Source organism: Epinephelus lanceolatus, chromosome 7 (assembly GCF_041903045.1).
Source record: "Epinephelus lanceolatus isolate andai-2023 chromosome 7, ASM4190304v1, whole genome shotgun sequence".
NCBI lineage: Eukaryota > Metazoa > Chordata > Actinopteri > Perciformes > Serranidae > Epinephelus > Epinephelus lanceolatus.
The window spans coordinates 23583589-23595123 of NC_135740.1; the positions used below are offsets into that span (position 1 = coordinate 23583589).

General features: G+C 41.1%; 1 protein-coding gene across 2 annotated transcripts; it reads left to right on the forward strand.

Annotated features, from left to right (window-relative positions):
• The first annotated feature begins 1552 nt into the window (after nucleotides 1-1552).
• On the forward strand, nucleotides 1553-10105 carry etf1a (eukaryotic translation termination factor 1a). Of its 2 annotated transcripts, none has more exons than XM_033633514.2 (11): nucleotides 1553-1689; nucleotides 2073-2183; nucleotides 3491-3666; nucleotides 4373-4512; nucleotides 4650-4788; nucleotides 4947-5137; nucleotides 6491-6620; nucleotides 6739-6912; nucleotides 7017-7081; nucleotides 7175-7322; nucleotides 9340-10105. In XM_033633514.2, the coding sequence occupies exons 2-11, from the start codon at nucleotides 2098-2100 to the stop codon at nucleotides 9420-9422; spliced, it is 1332 nt and encodes a 443-aa protein (XP_033489405.2). In that variant the 5' UTR covers nucleotides 1553-1689; nucleotides 2073-2097; the 3' UTR covers nucleotides 9423-10105. The 2 variants fall into 2 exon arrangements, with proteins under 2 accessions (XP_033489405.2, XP_078025458.1); XM_078169332.1 differs by lacking the exon at nucleotides 1553-1689 and adding an exon at nucleotides 1811-1949.
• The last annotated feature ends 1430 nt before the right edge of the window (nucleotides 10106-11535 follow it).

The following is an 11535-nucleotide window of genomic DNA, read 5'->3' on the forward strand; positions in this document are numbered from 1 at the left end:
TTTTTATAATCAGCAGATGACAAAGTCTACAACCACAACACATATGTAGCATGTGGACAGAAACCTTTTAGTTGAAATTTTTTTTTTTTACATCAGATTTTTTGATGTTCTGGGTTTAAACCAAAACCAAATATTCTAAGAGTGAAAAACAAACTGATACATCTCCCTAAATATGACCCACCACATCCACAGAAGGCTCTGCAGTTAATTGCTGTGTTACGGAGCGACCTATAACCCTTAATAAGCGCCACACTATACTTAAACCTAACTCACACTGCAATCTTAGGCTTACACATAACTCACCCTGCATCTCACCCAATAATTTGCATCTGCATCATCAACCTCAACAACAGAGGGTAATTGGATCACTGAGCGGCTTGGGTTGAAACACCCAGCTAGATTTTTTTTTAAAGGCTACGATACCACCAGTCATACTAATTGGACAGATGACCTTTCTCTGGCTTGAAAGAGCCCACTCAGCAGTTTGAAAGCCACATTGAAGACTCATGGGCTAAAAGGAGGGCTAAACCCTGCTAACCTGGATATACTGAGGGAAACACACAAGTGTAACATTTAGGACACTTGTTGCAACAGAAATAGTGGTGTAGAGTAGGTGGGTGGGTGTTAGAGTTAAGTTTTAAGAAGAATAACATCTAAAAGTAACTTCTGCTGGATTGTTTTTTCTTGAATTGTCATGAGACCATCAACTGCTGAGTATGTCAGAAAACTGAGTCACTACAGACAGTTTATCCTTCAGCCCTCAGATTACCCACCGCTGGTTTTTGAAGGATAAATGTGTCTCCCATTGGACAGTGTTTAAGTCCAATGAGAGCTGAGGTGTTTGCCTTGTCAAAACTAAAGTTATCAGCAGGATTGTGCAAAGTGAGGTCAAACATCCTATCCAGAAAATGTATTTTTACAGAGGAAATGTGCAAGAAAGAAAAGTGAAAGAGCAAGCTGACCACAGCTTATGTGCTTTTCTGACTGAGACCAAGTTTATCTGGCAAACATGTTTCCAAAATGGCCAGCAGATGTCACTCTTCACAGTAAATATATATGAAAAACACACATAATAAGTAGACTAATGACACTGACAAAGAAGTCTTTAGCTCAAAATACTAACTCTAATATACTAATATATAGATAGATTTTTTTACTGTATCTTTACAAGGACATTTGTTGCCACAGTCTGTACACAGCACCCCATAATACACGAGTGTATGAATACATTATTCACCGCATCATAACTGTATGCAAGACATACATCCACATTTATACACACACACGTATACACATGGCACTTAAACGCAACTTATAAAGGTAACTGTTAAAATGAATATGCTAGTCTTGCTAAAGTATTGGACTCACATCGCACTAACTACAACTCCCATGATCCTCAGTTACAGACTCCCACCCAGCTTTAATGATGTTTTTTGCTTCCGTCCAATATTAGTTTTGGTATTTATGATTGACGTAGTAGCTACGTGCTGTTATTGGTTTCTATGTGGTTTCCAGGAAGTAAACGCCACAATTCAAACCACCTCCCACATGTGAGCCCCGTCGTTAGCACCACGCGCAGCGTGTGGAGGAGAGAGACACCGGTCGGGAAGGCAACGTCACTCCTCGGACCACCGACTCGACGTAGCGCAGCGGACAGATAGCGGAGCGGAGCGGCGTTGTCCGAGGCAGGTACCGTACCGGCTCCATTTATACTGAAATACACTCAACGTCTTAAAAGCTGACAGTTGGTTTCCAGGCGAACAGAGGGGAAAGTAGGTCGTATTAGATAAGAACAGGGTGGACTCTAGGGCCTGGCAGACTGTAGGCCTGATATTCTCCGCGCACTGTACTGAGAGACACAACCCGGGCAGGGTCTTTCCCTCACGGTCAGCCCAGCTGCCAGTACTGGTCAGGTGCCTTAACGGACACCGCGCCACTAGGTTGGAGAGGTATCTATCCCAGCTGGTTAGGACAAATATTTTGCCAGCCTATTAAGACTGTGAATGTCGGTCAATCTCTTAACTCGCCGGTTTAACGCATATGTTTTGCTCTTCATTTTCACGTCTTTTCAGGTGCTGAAGCGATTACAGCAGAAAGATGGCGGACGACCCCAGCGCGGCGGACAGGAACGTGGAGATATGGAAAATCAAGAAGCTGATCAAAAGTTTGGAAGCTGCCCGTGGGTAAGAAATCGATTTGGGCTGTGAGTGGATGTAGCGGCGGGGCCCACCTGTACACGGGCCTGTGGCTTTAGGTGATGGTGTGAATGTTGACCGCCGCAACAGCTGGAGATCGGATAAGTGGGGCCGAATTTGGGAGTGGTTAGCTTAGCATAGCTAACCCCGCTTACCGTAGCTTTTGCTGCTAGCTCACTAACTGCTAACCGCTAACTGCTGTCGCATTTCGTCTGTCTGGAGGTCGGAACCGTAAAGTTAATATGGAAGAAAATGAGTTTTTGTTAGTCTGTGACACGGGTGACATTGCGGAGCATGTTGCCTCGGGTCCTGTAAAGGTTGTAAAGATTGTAACGGTGATGTTAGCTGTGCTGCTAATGAGAACCGCTAACAGACGTCATCTCTGGAAAGAGGCCGCCATGGGTGTCTTTAACAAGAAAGCACGTTGATGAGAGAGGAAGGCCGGCTAGCTTACAGTTGGACTTCCATATGCTAGACTATTTCCACAGCGTCAAATGGCGTTAGCCTGACCGTTTTACATGTAGAATATATGACAGCTTATTAATTCCCCCAAGAGTCAACTAAGTTACCGTATGGCAGACGGGCTGCTTAGCGTTACACTAACACTGTACTGGCTACAAAATGGTCAGTTGTATAGAAATCAGTTGCTTGCCGGCAGGGCCATCGTGGCCTGCTTGAATTATCAAACACGACATGTGAAATGTGGGTGTTGCTATACTGGCTTGTAGCTTGCTCTGCGACAGCTTGCCGTCTAGTGTTGCGCAGAATCTGCTGTCCTGTGCTCCACCGCCTGCCATGTCACACACAGTTGACCGTTTGCCCTATATTCATCCAGCTGCTGCTACCTGCCCGTGTGTTTGTGTGTGTGTGCAGTGTCAGCCTGTACTGGTATGCTTTGTCTTTTGACTGGCAGTGAACGGTGCGAGAGTGTGGAGTAGTGGAAGTGAAACAGTCCTCAGCTTCAAGGGCAGATATTGTATATTGTGTAACTGAAAGCCCACCCTGTTTGTCCCTCAACCTCTCAGACCTTGACAAGGTGATTATTTTGCAAGGGAAGGTTGTGTTTACAAAATGAGATGAGAGTAAGAGGCTGTGTTATCTTGAAAGTAATAAAATAAACAGGTCAAAGTTGATTATAGTTATAGCACCTATCACGCAGTTGTCCTTTTGACATAGATATGAATCACATTGTCACAGCGTTAAGTTATTAGACACTGCATTCTATAGCATCTTGTCTGAATGTATGCCTCAGTGTTTATGTAAGCACTGACATTAAATGCTCTCTGTCTTTCTAGTAATGGCACCAGTATGATCTCACTGATCATCCCTCCCAAGGACCAGATATCTAGAGTGGCCAAGATGTTGGCTGATGAGTTTGGCACTGCTTCCAACATTAAGAGTCGAGTCAACCGGCTCTCTGTGCTCGGGGCCATCACCTCTGTACAGCAAAGACTAAAACTCTACAACAAGGGTATGTGTTGCTGTGAAAATCCAAGTATAACCCTGCTGACTTCAGTGTGGGACTTTGTTTTTCCAGGGGCAGCTATCAGGACGCCTTCAGACAAAAATAACCTCATGTTCCCACTAAAGGCCAGAGCTAGCGTTTGATTAACATTTAGTCAGATGTTACTGATGCAAATATATTATTTCAGTGGCTTTGACAATAGCTGCAGGTTTCTAAACAAATAGGCTGTCAGTTACAGTAGGTCTAGACTGAAGTGGACATCATATAAATGTAATTGTACAACTTCTTTGTCAGCATGTAGGTTTTTTTTTAGAGTTTACTGGCAGTGTGTATGGTGTATTATTCACCTCCCTCCAGCTTTCAACCAGCTAATAAATGAGAGGGCAATGTTTAACTAGCACATAGTGTTGTGGTTATAGCTTTGAATTGTAAAGTAGGCCACTATAAGCACAGGACAAGAGTGTGTATTACCCGGCGTTACAATGTCAGAGCATACTTCACATCATAATAGAAAAACACTCCAAGGAAAACACTTTGGACATTTTGTCACAGTAATGTGCGACCTTTCAAAACTTACAACATGTGCAGTCACATGATTGAGAAAGCTTGATGACGCTGGCCTCCCTTCCAGAAACAGTACATTGTTTATCTGTCTGTACAAAAACCTGATGTTCGTCTAATCTTTTGGCCTCTGATATTTCTCTCTTGCCAGTGCCACCCAACGGTTTGGTCGTGTACTGTGGCACCATTGTGACAGAGGAAGGCAAGGAGAAGAAAGTCAATATCGACTTTGAGCCTTTTAAGCCAATCAACACCTCCCTGTACCTCTGCGACAACAAGTTCCACACCGAGGTGAGAGCTTTTGCTTGGTTTCTGTGTCTGCATACAATATTTTTCATGTACAGACATATATTTCTCTTAGTGTCTTTTGCACTTGCTGTCTGACACATTCTCATCATCCATCCTCCTACCACTCTCCCCTAACACAGGCATTGACAGCCCTGCTCTCTGACGACAGTAAGTTTGGCTTTATTGTGATCGACGGTAGTGGGGCGCTGTTTGGCACACTGCAGGGCAACACCAGAGAGGTGCTGCACAAGTTCACTGTGGACCTACCCAAGAAGCACGGTACTGACCCACAATACTCACACAACACTGAACTTTTGATATTTTCACCGCATGGATCATTAGAGCATTGATTAAATATTACCCAGCATTCATTTGTGTCTCTTTTCCTGTCAAGATTCGTTCTAAAGACTGTCTCTTATTCTGTATGTTTCTGACAGGCAGAGGAGGGCAGTCTGCTCTGCGTTTTGCTCGTCTGAGAATGGAGAAGAGACATAACTATGTGAGAAAGGTGGCTGAGACGGCTGTCCAGCTCTTTGTGTCCAATGACAAAGTTAATGTGGCAGGAATGGTCTTGGCTGGTTCTGCCGACTTCAAGACCGAGCTCAGCCAGTCGGACATGTTCGACCCAGTAAGTTTGTGTCTGTTCTGAAGAGTGTCCGCAGGTCCCTTTTAAAAAGTCTTAAAATGTCTTGAATTCAGCATTGTTAGTATTAGGCTTTAAATAGTCTGATAGTGTCAATTTGTGAGGTCATAATTGCCACAAACATTTTATCGTATTTCATTTATGTTTCATTTCTTTTTGTTAAAATTAGTCAAGCTCTCCTGCATGAAAGTCCACATCTCAAAGTTACAAATCTTTAAAACTAATGCTGTCTTTTTACTTTATACTTGCACTTACCTGTTGGCAAAATATAGATTAGCGTAACTCACATTAATAACCGTATTTCCACATAAGACCTACCTCTTCGCAGGACTGTAAATATACCTCTAAGCTTTATACTTAACTGCAATTCTTGAATAAGAAAGTTCAGTCTGAAACTTGGTTAAAACTATTTAAAAAATGTCTTAAAAAACATTAAATTCAAGTGTCTGATACCTGTAGACGCCCTGGTTCTGATAAAAGTCAATGACAATTAAGTATTTACTACAAACAAAAAAGATACACACTCTTGTTATACAATAGACTAAATAAATATTATGAATACTCTTATAAAAACATGATATACTTTTCATTTAGTGTAAAGAATTATAGTTTGTGCACCCTGTAGGTAAAGGACTGTTGGGTGGGTTAACTGTGTTTCGCTCACTTGCAGCAGTTTATTCTAAATGCTAAGAGGTCTTATAAACTTTGTATACACTGTATTCTGCCATACCATAATGAAGAGTACGTCTCTCAACCCTGTTTTAAAACCCTCTTTCATTGAAACAGCATTTACACTGCGTCATTTAGTGCAATCTGCAATTTGCTCTTGTCTGTGGGTTGACTTACACCCCAATACACTTTTATTATATTAGTAACCTTTACTTGAATTATTAAGCAATAATAAACGATATTGTAAAGAGCAACATATTAAGTACATAGTATGTTGGATAAAGGATGGAGTATTTACATGATGAACAACTAAAATGTTTGAAAATGATCCCAGACTCTACTGGGAGGTCATGGCAGCAGTTCTTAAGGCACACTAACCCCTGAGGAAAGGCGGCCCTAACACTGGTAACTGTTGATTGAGCTTCCCACAGATATCCTGCTCCCCACAGATATCCTGCCACAGCTCTGGTGGAAACAAAACCAGCAGCATGTGTCATTATTGTCAGCATATTTCTTTTGATAGCCTTTACCATATCTCTCATGCTAGGGACTCAGGGATTTAGCTCTCAAGCTGCCGAGTTTGATATGCTTCTGATCATATCACTTGTGTGCCTGCGTGCGGGTATCTCTTCAGTGTGTTTAACCCATGTGTGTGTTTGTTTTCCACAGAGGTTACAGGCCAAGGTTTTGAAGCTGGTGGACATCTCCTATGGAGGAGAAAATGGTTTCAACCAGGCTATTGAGCTCTCAGCAGAGGTCCTCTCTAATGTCAAGTTCATCCAGGAGAAGAAGCTCATAGGTGAGTTGTCTTAGTGACACACTGGAACAGCTTTGTTTGGACGTCTCCAGTGACAGCTAAAGTAAACAAAGGCTTTTGTTGTGGTCGAGATTTTCTTAATGGTTGTGCCTCTCTACAGGGCGGTACTTTGATGAGATCAGCCAGGACACGGGGAAGTACTGTTTTGGTGTAGAGGACACACTCAAAGCCCTGGAGATGGGAGCAGTGGAGATCCTCATAGTCTACGAGAACTTAGACACCATGCGCTACATTCTACGTGTACATGGGGCCGAGAGCAACGGAGCAGAGAACGGTACACAAATATCACATCTACCTTTGCTGAGAAACAAGGAACATACTGAGATGCAATGTTATGCTATGATGCTATAATTTCAATGTCCGTCCTTTGGTTTTCAGATGAGAAGACTTTGTACTTGACGCCAGAGCAAGAGAAAGACAAGTCCCACTTCACAGACAAGGAGGTGAGCACTGCAAAGAAAGGGCACGTCCCTGTGATCTAAGTTAGACCCATTATCCATCATGCCACGTGTCCCTGACTCTGATTGTGTTTCTAGACGGGGCAGGAACATGAGCTGATCGAGAGCATGCCACTGCTGGAGTGGTTTGCTAACAACTACAAGAAATTTGGAGCCACGCTGGAGATAGTCACAGACAAGAGCCAGGAAGGATCCCAGTTCGTCAAGGGCTTTGGAGGCATCGGGGGTGAGGATGCTGTTGTTTAAGCCACTGTGTGTTTTAGGTTTTCACCATGCTGAATTGACCATGGACAAAATATAAAGAGTACCTTAGAAAAGTTTTCCTTTTTATTCCCTGCCCCCTATTTATCTTTGCAACCTGGAATAGTGTAGGAAAACAAGACTCTGTTATCAGCCACATAACAGCTTTTGTCACAATAAAAACAAGAGCTGCTTTTCAGGAAAGCTGCTCTACCTACATTTATTTTATGCTGAGATCAGCTGCAATTAAGACATTGATAGCCAGGGCTACATGATTACAAGAATGTCACAGGCTAATAATAATCATTGGCTTCACTCCATGAACTCAAGACTATAACCTATACTTACTAGGTTATGGCTGTGACTAATTCACCGTAAAAGACGCCATGTCAGACCATTAGGAAATAACTGTTTACATATACAGCAGTGTAAAATAACAGACTCCTGCGCTTTAACTAAATCCGCTACTTGTTACTGGGCCACTTGATATGGATTCTGATACAGTAGAGGGGACAGACTGTCCCAGTTCAGTTCTCTTCTCTTTTTTTCTTTGATTCACTTTCCTCCTGTCCTTTGGCCACCCTCTCTGAGTTTTCCTCAGGAGACATGATGAACAAGGCACAGTGAAGACAAATTTAAAGCACCCCAATTTATTGAGCTGTATTTGCACTGTATGTTGTTGTCCTCTTCCTTGAAGTCAGGTAAGCACTAGTAATTCCCTGTGTGATCAGTAACGTTTCACATTATCCTTCATATTCCAAGTGTTTGAATGTTGTTTCAAACATTTGTTTATCCTAAAGAGTGTGTGTTAGTTCATTTTATTTGATATGGGCATCACACTAGCATTAGAGCTGTAACATAAATTTATCTACAAGGACCAAATGCAGTGTGTTTAGTGTTTGTAGTGAAATAAACACCTGTCCACAGGAGGCTTTTTTAACTTACGATAAAAAAGAAAAAGTACATCCACAGATACATCCACAAAATACAGTTTTGTTGACAATGTTGTTTCTCTTTTAGCCATGACTCAGTACCTCTATTAAAAATCTAAAATTGTGTTGAATTTTCACTGCAGTTGGTAGACTGAAAAAAGACTGTTCTTCCAAATGAGGATATTGGTAGTCAATACCGTTAAGATATTGACCAAAATAATTTGATCCTTCGATCACTGCAAGCATTTTTTTATTTATTGTGATGTGTGATTGGACCCCTACTGCAGTAGCTACAACCATACAGACTGTGGTGTGATGAAGCTGACTGCCACGTATTTGATGGAGGTGGCAATGCAGCATGCTGAGATGCCACCAAAACATTTGAAAGTGTTGCTATAGTACAAGCCTGTGACATCTGATTAAAAATAAATGCATACGATGTGGAAAGATTATACGCAGCCTTAATATGCGATACTTACTGTTAATTGAGGCCCGTGTGAGATTCATATTGCCAAACACTCTGTCATAACTGGACATCAGTGGCATAATAAGTCAGTTTTCCAAATATAATTAACCTGGATTCCTGTTACAGGTAAGGCCTTTTTATACTGATATGTTATTGTACTGTAGACATGAGTATGATAGAGACTTTGATCATCCAAAAGCTTTGAATCCCTTCTTTATGAACAGGTGTGATGCATTACATTTAGCAGGACAGTTGTGGAATCGTTGTGGGTTTAAAATGTTGAGCAGGTGATAGCACGTCAAATTAATGTAATGGTAGTACTTTTTTTTTTTTATGAAGAAATTAATTAGTTCCCTGCACAGTTTCTCCTCAGCCTAAAAGTAAATTTGATGTTTTTTAATTCCGTAAGTACTACTTAAAAAAAAAAGAGGATTTCACAAATTCATGCTTTTTAGATACAAATACTCCCACTCCCATAGCTAAGAGGGATTAGCTTATCCTAATACAAATTCTTCCTTTAATGCTACCACGATCTAACCAAACATGACATAAGCTGGCCAGCCATCATATTACCCTTGTTAACCTATCATCTCTGTGTTCCTCAGGCATCTTGCGGTACAGGGTGGATTTCCAGGGCATGGAGTACCAAGGAGAGGACGATGAGTTCTTTGATTTGGATGACTACTAGGTAGTCGGGGACTGATATTGGGAGAAAAAAAGAAAAGCAAAGGAATGAATGAAGAAATAAGGAAAGAAAAATGCCACCTCTCTTGCAGCAAGTGAGAGGTGCGACCGTGTTGACCATATATATGACAGACACACCTTCCAATTTACCTGTTGCATACACAAACTTGCGCATACATTTCATCTGTACACACGACAAAAAGCATCACACAGGCTGAAGAGGAGTGAGATTTTCTTTCATCCAGAGAGGGAGAAAGCCCTTCCTGAATAAATCCCTGCCTTAGAGTGCTGGTTCCTTCCCCTAGTTGGATTGGACTCGACTCATTTTCTTTTTTTTTTTCCTCCTCCCCTCCATTTTGAATGAACACAACAGCAAGTTCCCAGATTCCTCGCTGTCCCCGACCCGGTCTGAAGATGAACTTTGGACTCACTCCTCACATATAGAAAATATATTTTCCTTTCTTGCCTCAACATGTCCCTACCTTCTCTCTCTTTCTCTCTCTCTCTCTGTCTTCTCCCCTCTATGCTTTCTCTCTTCTTTTTTTTTCTTTTTTCTTTTTTTTTTTGCATTTCATTTTTTTACTGGTAACTGCTGCTGTTGTATTTTATGAGAGTGGGGGATTTTTTTTACCTGGGTTTCTGTAGAGAAAGGGGGACAAAGTATTAAATTTGAACTGCTGAAAACCATTGCTACCTCCTCATCTGCTGTGGTCTCAATCCTGTGTCAGAAAGGCGGACCTTTTCTCTGCTTTTCTGACTTTAAATGAATATATATATATATATATATATATATATATATAAATATATATTGTTGTAGTGCTGTGTGAGTGATAAGTATGCATGACCACTTTTGGGGGATTCTGTTGTGTAGTTAGTTCCTCAGGATCCACCTCCACATGTTGAAATTTAATTAATTTTAAATTGCAGAAAGCTAAGATCTCTTGGTATTCATTAGCATCATTAGCATAAGGTGACGTGTTCAGATCAATTCTCGTATTTTTAAGAATCTGAACCCCAACTAGAAGATTACACTTATGTGATTGCATTTGTAAATGTTATCAAAAATCCATTCAGAAACTGAATTTATCTATGCATTTCTGCTGATACAGTGATACATGTGATGTTAGTCATCTAGAAAATTACAGCTGGCATTTGCTTGCCTCTTTTAAGGAAATAAGCTAAAAGATACACTCAAGTTTTCATTCATAACGCTTTGTAAAGAAATGCTGATGACAGAACTGCCCAAGGAGTTGTTAAAGAATGGCCTTGTTAAATACACCAAACACTCATCCATTCTTCAAAAAATGAGTCACAGCATTTCACAGGACAAACTAAGGAAGTAAAAGTGCATTACAGGAGCTTGCTTTGATGAATACTGAGTAGAGTGTTGAGGAAATAAAACATCCTACATATTACAACCATAAAACACGTCCTGCGAAGTTCACATTACAGTTCTGAGACACTGGGATGTGAGTAATTCAGATATCAACACTTAATTGACCATCAAACATACTCCTTTAATGCCAGTGGGATTCACAGGAAAGCATGAGCAGAGGTGAATTGAGGTAAAGGATGAAGGGAACTGAGGTAGTGTCTGAGCGCCTGCTTTACTCTCTGGATTACATTGTTTAAAGGCTGACAGGTCTTCCTACATCAATCCGTTTTCACACAGTTCCACATTTTACTCATCAGTTAACCCTTAATCTGCTTTTACAAATGGCTCCTGTTGTGACTATTATGTCATTTTTTTCCCTCTCCTTATTCACTGTAATGTGAATAATATTTTAACCATGCAGCATCCTGTGTGGATTTACTAAAATATGCAGTTGGATGTAAATGTACTAAAACAACCCAGACCTCTTACTAAAACTCTGTTTGATCATTTTTATCACAAAGCTTTGTGAACACATTACCTTAAATCCTTGCAGCACAACGTATGCTGCTGTTTTATGCAGCGTGGTTTAAATTACTATTTCCTTTAATCACAAATGACATTAAAATAGCCAACATCCTGCAGCATCTCATAGCAAAGCTATGCGGATGATTGATTTTGCCTTAGTGTATTCCTCTTCAGGATAGCAACAGCATCTTCATCCATTTGCCCTTTTGTTTGGGGG

Bases quoted from the DNA above. Each gene is read 5' to 3' on its own strand.
- etf1a (XM_033633514.2), top strand. From the start codon at position 2,098: ATGGCGGACGACCCCAGCGCGGCGGACAGGAACGTGGAGATATGGAAA. The intron at 3,667-4,372 runs GTATGTGTTGCT...CTCTCTTGCCAG, and splicing joins ACTAAAACTCTACAACAAGG to TGCCACCCAACGGTTTGGTC. The intron at 5,138-6,490 runs GTAAGTTTGTGT...TGTTTTCCACAG, and splicing joins AGTCGGACATGTTCGACCCA to AGGTTACAGGCCAAGGTTTT.